This window comes from Hyperolius riggenbachi, chromosome 11, assembly GCF_040937935.1.
Source record: "Hyperolius riggenbachi isolate aHypRig1 chromosome 11, aHypRig1.pri, whole genome shotgun sequence".
In the NCBI taxonomy this organism is placed as follows: domain Eukaryota; kingdom Metazoa; phylum Chordata; class Amphibia; order Anura; family Hyperoliidae; genus Hyperolius; species Hyperolius riggenbachi.
The window spans coordinates 200,305,211-200,323,385 of record NC_090656.1 but is presented as its reverse complement, the minus strand read 5'-3'; the positions used below and the strand labels follow the sequence as shown (position 1 = coordinate 200,323,385).

At 47.4% G+C, this 18,175-nt stretch overlaps 1 protein-coding gene and 1 long non-coding RNA gene across 3 annotated transcripts in view; one reads left to right on the top strand and one right to left on the bottom strand.

Annotated features, from left to right (window-relative positions):
- Positions 1-18,175, top strand: part of LOC137538181 (uncharacterized) — a 209,781-nt gene that overhangs the window by 48,239 nt on the left and 143,367 nt on the right. Inside the window, exon 3 of the long non-coding RNA XR_011024703.1 lies at positions 16,950-17,071. This is a non-coding gene — a long non-coding RNA (uncharacterized lncRNA). The remainder of the gene's footprint in view (positions 1-16,949; positions 17,072-18,175) is intronic.
- Positions 1-18,175, bottom strand: part of NRIP3 (nuclear receptor interacting protein 3) — a 76,650-nt gene that overhangs the window by 4,867 nt on the left and 53,608 nt on the right. The window contains exons 3-6 of one of the 2 annotated variants that reach the window (XM_068260200.1): positions 15,594-15,676; positions 9,770-9,909; positions 3,981-4,033; positions 599-690 (exon numbers count right to left, since the gene is read on the bottom strand). In XM_068260200.1, coding sequence (XP_068116301.1) covers positions 599-690; positions 3,981-4,033; positions 9,770-9,909; positions 15,594-15,676 — 368 coding nt within the window. The remainder of the gene's footprint in view (positions 1-598; positions 691-3,980; positions 4,034-9,769; positions 9,910-15,593; positions 15,677-18,175) is intronic. The other variant, XM_068260201.1, reaches the window with a different exon arrangement.

Genomic DNA, 18,175 nt, shown 5'->3' with positions numbered 1-18,175 from the left:
GGATATAATGGCTCAATAAAAGAGCGTGTTTGATTATGAACATGGTGTGCTGGTATACTTGAAGAGTAGTGTCAGAAGAAACAGAACATTCCAGCCGCTCCAGCTCCTCCACCCCCCTGCCCCCACCTCTCAGCCGCGGATCCAGTATGTCTACTCACCCTCTATCTCCCCTTGCACACCCGAGATGTTTGTTACTGCAGGGAAGCACCCCAAGGAGCAGCCCCCGCTCTGCAGTGCCCACATATTGGAACAAAAGTGGTGGCATGAACCCCTGCTTCTTGCGGTTATGATCAAAAACTTGTCGTAGTGGGGAAGTGAGCGAGGGGGAAGATACAGGGTGGGTAGGGATACCCAGCGCTATTGCCCCCAAAGCAAGAGGTGAGAGGAGGAGGCGGGGAGGAGCCGGAGCCCTGGACTCTAATTGCCTCTTGCTATTGGCCAGTTGCTGAGAGGAGGGAGACAGGGGGAGGAGCCGGAGCCGCCAGAATGTTCTGTTTCTGGCATTGGCCGCAGTAACACGGCCACTTCGCATTTTGACCGGCCAGAACCCGAAGTGGCCAGACTTCAGGTTCTGGCCGTAACATATATAAACACTTACTGGTCCTCTTTAGCTGTGTTTCTGATGAAGGGGATGACCTCTCTCTCCGTTCTGCCCACTTCCAGCTGGTTCTTCTCCAGGTTGATAACACACTGATGAAAAAAAATTAATCTGTATTTATCAAAAACAGAAGTTGGAGGAGCACTCATCCATAGGAAGGAACTGTTGTGTGCCCAAGCCTTGGATCCCTGTATCCTCAGAATCCTCAGTAGTCAAATGTAGAAAGGAGGCTGGCACCACCAGAAGTAGAAAAGTAAAAATTAGCTCTTTATTGATCAGTCATAAAATGACAGCATGGTCAAAAATAAGGCTTTGGCGGCTTATTTTTGACCATGCTGTCATTTTATGACTGATCAATAAAGAGCTAATTTTTACTTTTCTACTTCTGGTGGTGCCAGCCTCCTTTCTACATTAATCTGTATTTACTATTTAGGACCTGGTTGCGTTCCCTGTCTCAGAGAGGCTTGGTTCTCACTGGCAATTGCCAGTTTGGGGATGCCATTTCCCACTGAGATCAACTGACATCTGCATTGAGATGAAAGCAAGCATTTTTCTTGCTGTAATTTGGCTACAATTGCGCAAACGTTGTGGACAATCAGAATTTCTTGGACGTTGCATGTAGCAGCACCTGGTGATTGCGTTTTGTGGTTCTGTGCCCCCCATGGGGCTCAAAACACGATGGGGTGACAGAATAATGGGTACCAATGTCAAACGCTTTTCTGCTCGGTTGCAGAAAAGCGTTTCGCATCAGATAAACACAACGCCCGTAGAAGCCTGTGTGAATGTGGCTTTGGAGAAATTAGCAAACTTTCTGTATTGCATTTTAGACACTGCACTGGCACCAAATAAGTAGTAGCCCTGTAGAACTGACTACATGTTGCGGCACCCCCACATGAGTTGGGCACTGGATGGATGGTGTCACTAGTAAAAAGTATCGGTAATTTACATTACCTGATATTTTACTATGCACTGACCCGGCACCCATTCTTACTTAAACCCTCTCCTCCTAGTGCCTAAAAGTATCCCCCCCCCCCCACCTAATGCCTAACACTAACCCCCCCTCCTCCACCTAATGCCTAACTGATACCTAACACTAACCCCCCTCCACCTAATGCCCAACACTGACCACCCCACCTAATGCCTAACTCTAACCCTTTCCACCTAATGCCTAACACTAACCCCCTTCTACCTAATGCCTAACTAATACCTAACACTAACCCCCCCTCCACCTAATGCCTAACACTCACATCCACACCTAATGCCTAACTCTAACCTCCCCTCCACCTAATGCCTAACACTAACCCTCCACCTAATGCCTAACACAACCCCCCACCTCCACCTAACGCCTAACTAATACCTAACACTAACCCCCCCTCCACCTAATGCCTAACACTGACCTCCCCACTTAATGCCTAATTCTAACCTCCCCTCCACTTAATGCCTAACAGTGACCTCCCCACCTAATGCAACACTAACCCCCACCTAATGCAACACTACCCTCCACCTAATGCCTAACAAATACCGAACACTAACCCCCCCCCCACCTCCACCTAATGCCTGACTCTAACCTCCCCCACCTAATTCCTAACACTAACCTCCCCACCCAATGCCTAACACTACCCCCCCCCCCTCACCTAATGCCTAACACTAGCCTCCCCCACTAATTGCCTAACACTAGCCACCCCACCTAATGCCTAGCACTACCCCCCCCCCCACTGTCTAACAGCCCCTCCCATACCTAACACTACCCCCCTTCCCCCCCTTCCCCCCCCCCCCCCCCGGTGCCTAACACTGACCCTCTCACACCAAATGCCTAACACTAGCCTCCCCCACTAATTGCCTAACACTAGCCTTCCCCACCTAATGCCTAGCACTACCCCCCCCTCCCACTGTCTAACAGCCCCTCCCATATCTAACACTACCACCCCTTCCCCCCCCCCCCCCCGGTGCCTAACACTGACCCTCTCACACCTAATGCCTAACATTAATCCCCCACTTAATGCCTAATACTCTCCCCCTAACCTAATGCCTGCTCGGGGCCGGATTACCGACCAGGCAAATAAAGCATTAGTTGGGGGCCCCAGTAAGAGTCGAAGGGCCCCATCAGCCAACCGAGGAGCCAGCATCTTACATTCTATCAGCCTCTCCTTGGCTGGAGCCCCTCCGTGCCGCAACTCCTCTCTGCACTCTGTTGACTCTGCATCAGCATGTGATCCAGCCCAGACAATTGTGCGAGCAAGCAGCGGCCGTTGCTATGGTGATGGGGCCACATGCCAGCTCTGCTCACTCCAGCCCAGCATCTGCAGTCAGCGTGCATTACGTCATTGTGCACAACATGGCTGACGCTGCTGACATCATCAGTCTACGTCTGATTGCACAGGCTGGGCTGGAGAGAGTGGGGCTGGCATGTGGCCCCATCACCATAGCAGCGGCCACGGCTTGCTCGCTCGTTCGTCTGGGCTGGATGAGGTGCTGCTACAGAGCAGAGTTCAGAGAGGAGTTGCAGCACGGAGGGGCTCCAGCCAGGGAGCGGCTGATAGTAGGTAAGATGCTTGCTGCTTGGTTGGCTGTATGTCGAGGGAGGGGGGCCCAATCTGTAAGTCCACTTAGGGCCCCATTCAGTCTTAATCCGGCTCTGTACCTACCCCCCCCCCACTCCCCCCCCCCCCCCACACACACACACACACACACACCTAATAATGCCTAACACTGACACAAGCCCCTAAACGACTGCTAATTTTAGCATTATTTCCACTATCCTTATTGGGTGCCCAACTCACCTATTGGCAGCTTAATAATTAACACAGGCGTCTATTACACACCTGCCGATCCCCACGCCCAAATTACCTGATCCATATAGAACTAGCAACGGATAGGAGTAAACCTTGTAAAGGTAGCACCAGAGATTCCTCTGTACAATGGACATGAATGATGCCAGTCTTTTTTATGTTGGACTTGGTTAAGGTTTAGACTTTTAGACCTGTCACCAAAGAAGCTTCAGTTCTGTAGAACAGGCAGCAGGTAAGGTTAAGCCTGGTACACTTGCCAACAGATTAGGTTTATCCTGACCGACCTGGCAACAGATTAACATTTAGACCTGGCATCCGTCAAGGTTCAGCTTTGTGGACTTGGCACCAGAAAAGTTTTGACCATGTGTATCTGGAACCTTGTGGACTTGGTGCAAGTCAAGTTTTAGGTGTTGAATATTTTGGCTTGTGGGCAAGGCGCAGAGCAAGGTTTGATCAGGGTTTTGGCAGCCTACTTCATATAATTTTACACAGATGGCAGTAGCAATTGTCTAATTTTGCTTGTGTTTGAAAGTGAATGATGGATAAGTTATGCAGATGGGTTGTTAGTCCTCCCATGCAGGACACAGTTATACCTTCAGATGCCGCAGAGCATGAAGTCCCAGAGACACAGTCCGCTCGTTGTCATCTGTAACATAAGTAAAGAATTCTATTTAGTTACTCCATAAGGCATGACTGTACATAGCAGATACAATCCTCATGCTTCCCCCAACTCCACTGTAAAGTGCTACACCGACAAAAAGTTATGGTTTTTTTTTGTTTTCTTTTAACTAGACCCTAATGACACTTTTTGGCATCCCATAGCTCCCAACTGTCCCTCTTTTGGAGGGACAGTCCCTCTTTAGGTGCCCTGTCCCTCTTTCTTCCTAATTTGTCCCTCTTTCAGGACTGATGTACAGATCTATGTAAATATATGTATTTTTCTCCTGAAAAACGTGTTAAATTTACTCTAAAGTTTATTCCTATCCTTTAAATAGATTTATTTCTTATTTTCATATGTTAATAAGAAGGATAATGAAGCAGGATAGAAAGGACCAATGTGGTCTAAATGATCAAACTACATCTTTTTTCTTCTGAAATCTTCATGGTATGCATGACTAGGGGTGTGCCGGGGGCGGGATGAGGGGTGTTGCATGGGTGTGGCTTGTGTCCCTCTTTCCCATCTCAAAAAGTTGGGAGGTATGGATAAAATCACTCAAAGATGTATCACCATTTCAGGGATTAGAGCAAGTTATTATTATTATTATTTATATAGCGCCAACATCTTCTGCAGTGCTGTACAGAGTCACTTACTGTCCCTCAGAGGGGCTCACAATCTAATCCCTACCATAGTCCTATGTCTATGTATATATTGTGTAGTGTATGTATCGTAGTCTAGAGCCAATTTTAGGGGGAAGCCAATTAACTTATCTGTATGTTTTTGGGATGTGGGGGGGAAACCAGAGTGCTCGCAGGAAACCCATGCAGACACAGGGAGAACATACAAACTCAATGCAGATAGTAGAAGCTTTGTAGACAGCAAGGCATCTAAATGACTATCTGCTCATATATGCAGCACCTCTAATAGGCTAACTACACATATTGCAATCAAAACCGGGCCAATTCATATGTATAAATGATCCACCCTAGTTTCTAATTAAAACGAAAATTAACATGCAAGCTTGAATACAGGCTAGGAGCAGCTTCTGTCCTAGCTGTCTACAAAAATGTAAGTTACACATTTATGCCTAGCTGTTCCCAGGTTTATACTTATGATTCCAGGGATACTTAACTAGAGGTTAGGGTCTCTTTCAAGGGGATGTCTTCACTGCGGTGGAAGAGTCCAGTACTGAATATTTCGGGTCCGTTAAAAATGGCGCCAGTTATCGTAGTTAAAAAACGGCGCCCCATAGAGAACCACTATCGCTAGTTATTTTTCGTTTTTGACAGCTAAAAAACGGCGCCGGCTTTAAAAACGATATTTATCGTTTATATTTGTATTGCTCCCAAACGATAATTTTCGTTTTAACCCTTGCTTTGCTGCCGTTTTGAAAATATCTGCCTGCCGGCTTTAATGTTTAATAGCAAAGCCCCCTTAAAAGCTAAACACACCAAATTTGCAGGGAATGTTAAGAAGAAAATTGTGAACAAGAGGAAAATTTTTTTTTTCAAAAAGACCTTATAGTTTTTGAGAAAATCGATTTTGAATATTCTTCTTCTGACCGTGGGAAAATTAAACGCCCGCCGACTTTAGCGGTTAATAGCAAAGCCCCTTTAAATGCCAGAAACACCAAATGTGTAGGGAATGTTAAGAAAAATAGTGGGAACACGAAGAAAAAAAATTGTTCAAAAAGACCTTATAGTTTTTGAGAAAATCGATCTTAAATCTTCAAAGGAAATGTATCTATTTAAATCGCGTACTGACATTCCCGTGGAAACTTTTTCCGCCGACTTTAGCAGTTAATAGCTCCGCATTCTGGCTATCCCAGCCTGCATGGGAGACAAGGGGTTACAGAGGCTCGGGAGGGGGGACCCCACGTCATTTTTTTAAAAAAATTTGCTATCAATTTTTTTTTTTTTTTATCTTCTGAGTGTGGGAAATAAATTTAAAAAAAAAATGACGTGGGGTCCCCCCTCCCGAGCCTCTGTAACCCCTTGTCTCCCATGCAGGCTGGGATAGCCAGAATGCGGAGCCCCGGCCGACTGGGGCTTCGCACCCTGAGCTATACCAGCCCGCATGGTCCATGGTATGGGGGGGCTCTGGAGGGGAGGGGCGGCCAAGCCTCCCCCTCCCCCCCGGAGCCCCTTGTCCAATCCATGGACAAGGGGCTCTTCCCCGCCTCCCTTGCCCCAGGTGGAGGCGGGGGCGACGACTCCCTGGGGGGGGGGGTTCATGGTGGCATCTGGGAGTCCCCTTTAAGAAGGGGACCCCCAGATGCCCACCCCCCTCCCAGGAGAAATGAGTATAGGGGTACAAAGCACCCCTTACCCATTTCCACAAAGGGTTAAATGAAATAAAAACGCAACAACGAAAAAAGTCCTTTAATGTTCTAAATTAACCACAAATACTTACCTGTACCTTTAAGAAAAAATCCCACGCCAATCAGGTCCCACGACAGTATCCTCTATCTTGCGATCTTCTGATACATGTTGATTGAAGATCTCCGCCGCCCCGACGCCACACACGCCGCCTCCGCCGCACTGCTCTCAGCTATACTTAGTATAGCTGAGAGTTGCGTCTATGCGTCTATATAGACGCATTAGCGCTAGCTGCCGCTGCCCTCTCTGCCTCCCCCCACCTGTCACCCTCACCCATGCTGGCACCCAATGCACCCATGGGTGCCAGCATGGGTGAGGGTGACAGGTGGGGGAAGGCAGGGAGGGCAGCGGCAGCTAGCGCTAATGCGTCTATATAGATGCATAGACGCAACTCTCAGCTATACTTAGTATAGCTGAGAGCAAAAAGCATCTTTAAATTTTGGCTCCAAGGCTCCCCATTGGTTCCTTATCGACCAATGGGGATCCTCCTGATCCCCATTGGTCTGTTAAGGAACCAATGGGGACCATTGGAGCTAAAATTTAAAGATGCTTTTTGCTCTTAGCTATACTAAGTATAGCTAAGAGCAGTGAGTGCGGCGGAGGCGGCGTGTGTGGCGTCGGGGCGGCGGAGATCTTCAATCAACATGTAACTGAAGGTCGCAAGATGGAGGATACTGTCGTGGGACCTAATTGACGTGGGATTTTTTTCTTAAAGGTACAGGTAAGTATTTCTGGTTAATTTAGAACATTAAAGGACTTTTCTCGTTGTTGTGTTTTTATTTCATTTAACCCTTTATGGAAATGGGTAAGGGGTACTCCTGCACCCCTATACTCATTTCTCCTGGGAGGGGGGCAGGCATCTGGGTTCCCCTTCTTAAAGGGGACTCCCAGATGCCACCATGAACCCCCCCCCCCCAGGGAGTCGTCGCCCCCACCTCCTCCTGGGGCACCGGAGGTGGGGAAGAGCCCCTTGTCCATGGATTGGACAAGGGCTCCGGGGGGGAGGGGAAGGCTTGGCCGCCCCTCCCCCCCGAAGCCCCCCCATACCATGGACCATGCAGGCTGGTATAGCTCAGGGTGCGAAGCCCCAGTCGGCCGGGGCTCCGCATTCTGGCTATCCCAGCCTGCATGGGAGACAAGGGGTTACAGAGGCTCGGGAGGGGGGACCCCACGTCATTTTTTTCAAAACTTTTCCCACACTCTGAACATAACCCAAAAATTTTAATTTAAAAAAAAAAATAAATAAAATTTTTCAATTTTTTTTTTTTAAATATTGTTTTCCAGTATCTTTTTAACATATCCTGCAAATTTGGTGTTGCTAGGATTTAAGGGGACTTTGCTATTAACTGCTAAAGTCGGCGGAAAAAGTTTCCACGGGAATGTCAGTACGCGATTTAAATAGTTACATTTCCTTTGAAGATTTAAGATCGATTTTCTCAAAAACTATTAGGTCTTTTTGAACAATTTTTTTTTCTTCGTGTTCCCACTATTTTTCTTAACATTCCCTACACATTTGGTGTTTCTGGCATTTAAAGGGGCTTTGCTATTAACCGCTAAAGTCGGCGGGCGTTTAATTTTCCCACGGTCAGAAGAAGAATATTCAAAATCGATTTTCTCAAAAACTATAAGGTCTTTTTGAAAAAAATTTTTTCCTCTTGTTCACAATTTTCTTCTTAACATTCCCTGCAAATTTGGTGTGTTTAGCTTTTAAGGGGGCTTTGCTATTAAACATTAAAGCCGGCGGGCAGATATTTTCAAAACGGCAGCAAAGCAGGGGTTAAAACGATAAATATCGTTCAGGCAGGACCAAAAAAAACAAAAAAAAACTGTTTTAAAACGATAAATTTCGTTCTGCACTATTTTAACCTTTAAAACGATAAATATCGTTTTAAACATATATCGGGCAGAAGGGGGCGCCATTTTTTTGCCGGCGCCATTTTTCACTAGACGCGAATATTTTACGTGCAAACTGCTTATGAAGCTAACATCAGTGGTGCTCTTTTTGGTATCCGAGTGGGTTCGAATCCGGATAGCCCGAAATCCATATAAGTCCGAATTTTCGAATTCGAAGATTCGTAAATTCGAGTCAATCTGGGTATCCGAACCCATTATCCAGGAAATCTGGTATTCAAACTGAAATCCAGAACTGGCCTTTAAATTGCTTCCAAAATGTCTTTTATAGTAAAAGATGCATGAAGCATCATGTTTGTTTGTTTGTTTTTTAAAGAAAAACAGCAATTGTTTATGTGGGGAGGTATAATAATAATAATAATAAAAGAACTGGCTGTAAATAACATAAGGAGGTTCCAGACAGAGCTCGTGAAGCCCACATTGTGTCCAATACACAACTGGAACATCAGTTTTCAGTTCAGACATCTCAAAAAAATGCCCCCCCCCCCCCCCCCCCAACAAAATACAGCTATTGTAGTGGCGTAATAGCTGGATAGCTGGTGGCAGACTGGCAGCATTGTTCTGTGTGGACCCTGGCGGTGGGGAATACAGGCTGAGACAGCAGCAGGAGGAGGTAGATGAAGCTATTGTAGTGGTGTAATGGCTGGTGGCAGTGGCAGACTGGCGGCAGAAGATATAGTTCTGTGTGGACCCTGGCGGTGGGAAACACAGACTGAAACAGCAGGAGGAGGAGGAGGTAGATGCAACTATTGTAGTGGCGTAATAGCTGGTGGCAGAATGGCAGCAGAAGATTTGTTCTGTGTGGACCCTGGCGGTGGGTAACACAGACAGTAGCAGGAGGAGGAGGGGGTAGATGCAGCTATTGTAGTGGCATAATAGCTGGTGGCAGAATAGCAGCAGAAGATTTGTTCTGTGTGGACCCTGGGCCAACTACTCTCATTGGCTCAATGACGTCAATGGACGTCATCTTCGTGGAAGCTCTATTCAAATTCGGAATCTGAACGGTATCCGGCCAAATACCTCGAATACCAAATGCAAATTCGAGTTCACTCGAAGAGTGCATTCGGATTTATCCAGTTGTCCGGATACTAGAAAAACGTTTGACTATCTGGGTAGTTCGAGTATCCGGAATCCGGATGAGCAACCCTGGCTAACATCTTCCATAGTTTAAATGCAGCATCTGTGTGTATGCAAGGTGTGTATTTAGCCTATTAGAGGTGATGCATGCCTGAGCGATTAAGCATTCACATGTTATGTCCATTTTGGGGATGCGCAGCAAATCCGCCCCCCCCCCCCCCCTTTTTGTTTCTGCTAAAAACAATATAACTACAAGGCTAGCTACTCCCAGCCTGTGTTCAAGCTTGCATGTTAATTTTCGGTTCAATATGTGCCTGGAAAATGTGAATGACAGGTACTCTAAACCTCAGACACTGACCTGTAACCACCGCGTTGCACTCCATGGAGACACTGCCCAATGTGATGGGCATGCGTTCTATCTGTCCAAGTGTTTTCACATTGCATGGCAGAGAGACGTTGTCATCCTCGTTCTTGAAGTACCTGAAATGTTCCTTCAGCCTGAAGAGAGAAGCAGAAAATAAAAATGACATTACATCTCCCATAGTTCCACGTCATCCTCTGTTCTGTCCATATTCTGAACATCCTGTTGTGGAAAGACCTCCATTCCCCCTAATTCCAGGTCACCCTCTATCATGCTCATATTCTGAATATCCTGTAGTGGCAGGACTGCACTGCTGCAGCTCTGCAACAAGTCAGCACAGGAGGTGGCCATCTTAGCCCCTGGCACCCCTTTCTATGATGGTGGGGGTTGCAGGGACTAATGTTAAGCCACTGCAGCCATACTAGTCATAAACCTGCGCCACTACTGCCATTTCCAGACTGGTAACTCAGGTACCACCTGTTGGTGTCGTGCAGAACATGCCCTAAGCAAGCTGTTTGAGGGTTATATGGGGAAGAATAAACTACGGTACTAGCGAGTGACACCAAGACACGCCTCCTCTGAAGGTGACAGCAGATGGATCGGTCATGTGATCATACATGGAAATTCAAATCTAGCACTGAGATTTATATCAAATCTAAAAAGTGATGATTGGGGATTATGTTTTTGACTCCACTGGCTGCATGCAAGTTCCAGATACAACTCGAAGCCCAGTAAAGCCAAAAAATCAGCATAAAGGGACGGAAACTGTTTTTGTTTCTTTTTATTTTGGGGTGGGAAGGGGGGGGGGGGGGGTTAAGTTCTAGTAATTGCAGCCTCCATATTCCTCTCACTTCAAGTTTCCTTTGAATCAATTCACAAATTGAGGTGCTTATAGGAGATGAGCATTTACTCAGGCTGGAACCCACAAGGAACCGCTGTAGCGCTTTTAAATCGTGCAAGGACTGTGTGCAGCAATTCCTAGGCCGATTGGGATCGCGTTTCCCTCTGATTTCCGATTAGCGTTTTTTTTTTTTTTAATAAACCGTGTCATACTTGGCACATGTCCAATTGTCCAGCTTCCATCTGTAGCCCCGCCCCCTAATGGAAGAGGTCATAGCTGCTTCTCTAGGACTAATCAGAGAAGTTCCTGTAAACTTTTCTGCTAGGGGGCGGGGCTATGGGCAGAAGCTAGACTTTGTGACGCTCGGTAAGTATAATTAACTTTATTTAAAAGTTAAATAGCTCGGCCCCCCAAATCCATGCAAAATTGCTTCTATGCATAGCATTGAGTGCGTCCAAAATGCTGCAAGTCCTGCCATTGCGATTAATGCTAATCGCAATCGCATTAGTGGGTTCTCCAACATTTAAATACATTGGCAAAGCATTTTTGGAATCGACGGCAATTGTCTGCGATCCAAAAACGCTGCCAGAATCACTCTAGTGGGTCCCAACCCTCACATGTAGATCTCCGCTGTATCGGGGAAAGTATTAAATCCAGACAATTAGCCCCCACACTGCTGGTTAATTAAGCAGCTACCAGCTCATTCATCAGCACTTAATAGTTTTGATTGGCTCAGTTCCAGGATGACAGAATTTTGCATGATAATAGAATTTCTTCTCTAGTGCTTATAATGACAGCGCAAGCCCTATATGATAATCTAGCGGGAACACAAAGAGAATCCATTCTAATCGTCATTTCTGAAGCTTCCCCTGAGCTCCCTGTAATCTGGATTCTTTGTATTGTTCAGTAAAGCGTTCATCCCTGGCATATTAATGACTCCACAATTGTGCGGTGACCTCATTCTGCCAGGCAGGCGGCTCTCCATAATTACCATATCTCTGGGCGTGCCGATTCTCAGCCGACAGCAGCTTGCGCTTCATGCCAATGCTTAATCTGCCCGGGGGGGGGGGGGGGGGGGGGGGTGCCAGGATCACACTCCGGGACTATGGAATTTTTCCGCAAGCCTCAGGGGCTTATACACTAGGGGGTCAGCAGCGAGGTGGCGACATGGGGTGCTTGGCCGATTCCCAAGAGATTTCATGCTGAATATGATCGGGAATCGGCCTGTGGTGTATGGGCAAGCAACAGATCTCTTTCGAATCAGATTAGATCAGGAAGGGATTTGCGTCTTGGTGGAATCTGCCCATCATCACTAGAGGTATGGCTAAAGAATTTTTCTATTTTTTTGTCTACTGTGGAATTTCCTTTGGACTTTTTCTCTTTACTTTTGTAGCGAGCAATCGTCAGGAGCCAAACGCCAGCAGTGTTTCAGTTAGGCTGAGAGCACATTTGCCTGAATCGTGTGCATTTTGATGCATGATTGGAAATGCACGTGAATTCGCACATAACAGTCCCTGGGCCCCATTGCAAATCTGGGGGCCACTGCAATTTGCTCTTTGCAGTTTGCAATGTAATACTTTAAGGCTGCTTCCACACAGGGACGTTACAGGCGCACGTTAGTGCAGCCTGTAACGCTCCCCCAACGCACAGCAATGTAACACAAGTGGGCTGTTCACACTGCCCACGTTGCGTTACATGTAACGCTTCACGTTGTAGTGAAAGTGCAGCATGCTGTGCGTTCTAGCGGCTTTAGCCGCGTTAGACTGTTTGCACATGCTCAGTGGGGGCGGAGAGGAGGCGGGGAGATGCCGCTACAGTAGCCGCACACATGGCTACTTAATATGCACTGCACTGGCGGCCGCTGATTGGCCGGCGGGACCACGTGATGCGGAGTGTCTCGCTCCGCATCACGTGGTCCCGCCGGCCAATCAGCGCCACCCTGGGAGACCTTATGCGGATAGAGCCGCCTAACGCGGCTCACTCTACCGTCCTCTCCCGCACCACCATGCTTTGCGTTAGGGGCACGTTATGCGACCATATCGTCCCCTAAAACGCAACATCTTGGTGTGTAAGTAGCCTAAAATTGCACAACATCTACCGTAGCTTCTTTGCGCATGCAACGCTTTCCTATGGGGAAAAAACGCATGCAGATTAGGTAAAAAAAACGCATGGAAAACTCACTTGCAAACGCCTACAAAAATGCATTTGCAAAACTCAGGAAAAAAACACAGAACTGCATGTGACAGTAAATTCATGGTTTTGCCCCCAACCAGTCTGCCCCCAACCAGCCTGAGGCTACATTCATTTGTGTTGCATTCTTGTTGTAAAAACAGGAATGTAAAAGTCGCTCCACAGTTTTTTTACATGTTGTCGCATACAGTGATGCATACAGTCAATAAAAAGTATGCTTCATTGTGACTATTAATGTACACGTGATGCGGTAATGCACTCCGATAGATTGCACCTAGGGTTGCCAGGTCGGCTGATGGAGAAAACCGGACAGGGGGTGGAGTTAGGGGTGGAGTTAGGGGCGGAGTCAGAAGCGCACTTTTATGTAGAGTGGGGCTAAGCAATGGGCTTTTTAAAAAATGGTTTTTGCAGTATTTATATCGCACTGACATCTTCTGCAGCACATTACAGAGTACATAGCCATGTCACTAACTGTCCTCACCAGTACATGCACATAAGAGACCACTTTTCACCAGTAAATGCACATAATAAGAGACCGCTTTTCACCAGTAAATGCACATAATAAGAGACAGCTTTTCCCCAGTAAATGCACAAGAGACAGCTTTTCACCAGTAAATGCACAAAAGAGACAGCTTTTCACCAGTAAATGCACAAAAGAGACAGCTTTTCACCACTAAATGCACATAATGACAAACAGCCAGTGTTCCCAGTATATGTAGCCAGGGATATATGTGCCCAGTATATGTAGCCAGGGGGTATATATGTCCCAGTATATGTAGGCAGGGGTGTAAATGTCCCAGTATACGTAGGCAGGGGTATATATGTCCCAGTATATGTAGCCAGGGGGTATATGTGCCCAGAATAGGTAGCCAGGGGGTATATGTGCCCGGAATAGGTAGCCAGGGGGTATATGTGCCCAGAATAGGTAGCCAGGGGCTATATGTGCCCAGAATAGGTAGCCAGGAGCTATATGTGCCCAGAATAGGTAGCCAGGGGCTATATGTGCCCGGAATAGGTAGCCAGGGGCTATATGTGCCCAGAATAGGTAGCCAGGGGGTATATGTGCCCAGAATAGGTAGCCAGGGGGTATATGTGCCCAGAATAGGTAGCCAGGGGGTATATGTGCCCGGAATAGGTAGCCAGGGGCTATATGTGCCCAGAATAGGTAGCCAGGGGCTATATGTGCCCAGAATAGGTAGCCAGGGGCTATATGTGCCCAGAATAGGTAGCCAGGGGCTATATGTGCCCAGAATAGGTAGCCAGGGGCTATATGTGCCCAGAATTGGTAGCCAGGGGCTATATGTGCCCAGAATAGGTAGCCAGGGGGTAATGGTATATGTGCCCGGAATAGGTAGCCACTAGCCAGGGGCTATATGTGCCCAGAATAGGTAGCCAGGTGCCCCCCCCCCCCCCCCCGCAGGAGGAGAACAGCGCAGCAGAGAGAGAGCTGGGAGCAGCGGTGGAGAAGGGGGGCAATCTCCCCCCCCATCCCTCACCTTAGGGTGCTCTCTCTCCCCCGCTGTCTCCTCCAATATGATGTGCAGGCTGGCGGGTGGCTGGCTGGCTGAGGGGGGAACTTACCTCTGTGTCGGCGTGTCGCAGGCGCCGGAAGTTCGGGTCCCGCAGCCGCTGAGCCTGAGATTCGACTCAAAAAAGATCCGGATCAAAGATCCGAATCATTCATGAGCCGGACAACACTATTCAGACTGATAGTGTTGTCCGGCTCATGAATGAGATTCTCAGCGGCTGCGGGACCCGAACTTCCGGCGCTGGAGCGACACAGAGGTAAGTTCCGCCTCCAGCCACCCGCCAGCCCTGCACATCATCCTGGAGGAGACAGCGGGGGAGAGAGAGCACCCTAAGGTGAGGGATGGGGGGGGGGGAGATTGCCCCCCTTCTCCACCGCTGCTCCCAGCTCTCTCTCTGCTGCGCTGTTCTCCTCCTGCGCTGCGCTGCGGGGGGGGGGGGCTCTAAAAAAAAACGGACAACTTAATTGTCCGGTTTAGCATGCCTTTTTCAACCGGACACAGAGCACAAAAACCGGACTGTCCGGTGTAAAACCGGACACCTGGCAACCCTAATTGCACCACACGCGTTTTTACATGGCTGCAATACATTTTCTTGACCTGTTAGCTCCCCTAATACTTTTATTTTTTCTCCTAGGAAATATATTTTAATTTTATCTAAATAAAAACTTTTAGCACTTTCCTTGCATGCTAGAAGTTTCAAAGGTATTTTATTGATGATGTTTGAAAATAAGTCCTTGGAGAAAACTTGAGAGAAAAGTTAACAGGATATGGCACATAGCCCTAAAAGCTGAATTCTAAGGATCCTTGAATTTAGGTTACTGGTAGCATGACTTAAACATCCTTCCCCCATGATTTCAGCTTATTGGTAGAACAACACCCCACCACTGAACAGTCCATAAACACAATTAATAGTAACTAGATTTCAGATACCTAGATTTCCGATACGGATTGATGTAACAATCATATGACAGCAATTGTCTCCTCTTTTGCCTGGCCTAGTCCAGTCTTGTGCACCACTCTGGCAGTCCAGGACACGCCTCCTCCCATAAGCCACTGTAGAAAGGAGATCATAGAACTCCGCCTCCATTACCTGGAGAGACCAGGCAGATGAGGATTGCTGTGGTCATGTGACTGTTACAGCACAACATGCTTCACCTATGAGATTAATGAATTAGAGTACCCTGAAACTGGAGCTTAGTGCTGTCCCAGCAGGTGAACTAACCAGAACTCCCCCCCCGAATAGTCTCCATACCATACTCACCCTAGCCTGTCCATACAGGTGCAGGAGATAAGACTGTACTGACAAGAGGTGTCGATCTTGACTTTCATCTCTTTCCCAGCACACTGCAAGAGACATGTGATAGAGTGGTGAGAGGGGGTGAAAAGACTCAGGTGTTATTATATTGATGTAGTCATAATTGAAAGTAATGATAACTTTGCAATGTTAATCCATGCAGCCCTAATCTAGTTGATGGGGAGGGGGGGGGAGGGAACCGGAAAACCTCATAGACCAATGGCCAATCTGGGTTCGCAGCTATTTGGTTGTGGCCACTAATTTGTAAAAACAAATAGGAGGCCCATTGGGAAACTCTATCCCCGCCACCAAGCTCATAGCTTTAGTAAGGTGAGGTTCCAGGTGTGCAATTTTAGAGTTTATTTAACCTTCTTAACGGTAATCCCGAGTCAGGCTCAGGCCGGAAATCCACAGCTCAGAGCGGTAGCCCGACCCCGAGCCTGACTTGTGGTATCCGCCGGGAGGTATGTGCAGAGTCTGTGCGCAGTGGGCAACTCGCCTCCCAGGGGATCCAGACGCTGGCAGCCATTCTTCCGATCTTCGGAGGCTCTCGATCCCTCTGGTGAGACTTTCATCATGACGACAAAAGGCGGTCTCACCATAGCGGTAGAGCACCACCTGATGGACAGAGAGAGAAATGCAGCGCTGGATCTAGGGAAGGTGAGTAACGTGTAGGGGCTGCTACAGATCTCTCTAGCGGCATGATTTTTTCCTGCTTTTAGGTTCTAAGTAATCATACCACTCGGGAAGTTAATGGATGTTTCCCGCTGGGCAGGAGCGTAACTAGAGGGGAGCAGCCCCAGCGGTCCCAGGGTGACCCCTGTTCTGTGGCCCCAACTACTAACCTTCTCTCCCTCTGATACAGGGATTATACTGCAGGTCAGGTGTTTTTGTGGCTACACTTGTTATGGGTGTAAAGATCATGATGACCACACTTGTCTAATGTGAGAAGGGAAGGGGTGTGAACATTGGGGGGCTGGCCCCATCAGTTTTGCTGGGAGGCCCCATGATTTGTAGTAACACTCCTGCCGCTAGGTCTCCCTATTTCTTACAATTTAGTGGTCTCGACCAAATGCGTGAGTTTGTTGCGAGTGAGCATTCATTTCAACTCATTAACTAGTGTGACAGTCAGCAACGTCGGAGAAAAGTAAATTATAGCTCCTTTTACTCTGGAAGAAATGTATGCCCCATACACCTGACACAAATGTTTTACATCGAGATAATCATATCCTTGTTAAATACGGTTTTAAACTAGAATTATTGTCTTTGTAAAACTAAGCATGGTTATTTAGCCAACTATCTTTTTATTTCTGTGTTTTCCAGTTTTTGCTCTGTGTATTGCCTGAGGATGCAGGATTAAACCTGCGAAACGCGTTGCATTGAGGAGAATGTGAATAAACGATATTGTTGATCATAAATCAACAGAACTTTTATGCCTACTTGAGGTAAGTCCAGCACTACCTTCACTTTTAAACCGTTTTTAACATATTTTATCCTATTTTGACGCCTCTGTTACAAACTTCAGTCTTATTTGTATGTGTTTACATGTATTTGACATTTTTAAACTTTTTCGCGACAGTGTTTTTCCTTTAAAGATCGGTTCTCCTAACGTTCCGATCTGTTGGAAGTTCAGGCTTTCTTTTCTGCTTTTTTTTTTATAGCCGTTGTTCAGCAATAACAGTTCCAGAACATTGCAGCTGAGGCAAAGAGCTGTTACATTTCACAGTTTACAAGCTTCAATGCTGCCTACAGAGCGTAATATAACAGGTTACATCAACTCTTGAAAGAACGCCGCACAGATCTGTTCACTGCCTCTTACCTCGGGTTTGATGTGCGGAATGTGTTTGTTCTAGTTGCCCCTAGCAACTAGACATAGCCATCACTTGGTTTTCAAACCAATTCTACAAAAAGATGATTCTTGGAAGCAAGAAAAACTGTAGGGAAAACTGCAGCTCTCAAGCCTTGTACACAAGTTTAGAGCATGCTGGGCCAGCGCTTCCATAGAGGCAAAGGGGGCAATTGCTCTAGAGCCTGTAGGGGCCCCCAAAGTGTCTCCCTCCCCAACTTAACTGTGCCCCTCCTGCAATGGAGCTTAAGTATTGACAGAGGGCACCCCCCCCCCCCCCCATTGGGACAGGAGAGATGCTATACTGCCGAAGACATTGCAGAAGCCCCGAGGAGTTAAAAGATGGCAAATGTCAAAATCATAAGAGAAACGGGGGGAGTAGGCATATACTATCACCTGTCCTAATGCCTGTCTCTCCCCCTGTTCTCCTTTCTGCCTCCAGAATTATAGCTAAAAGCACCCCAGGACCCTCTTCCGGGTTGCCGGAGTCGGGTTTTACTGGGCTCATCCTACAGCGGCCGCCCGTGACTGGGAGCGCTCCGCGCATGCGTATGACATCAAGTGCATGATGTATTGACAGCATACGAATGTGCAGAGCGCTCCCGCCACGGGTGAGTACTGTAGGATGAGCACAGCCCGGCCGATTCTGGCGACCCGGAAGAGGGTCTGGCTGGCTTTTAAGGCATAATGGGGGGGCAGGAAG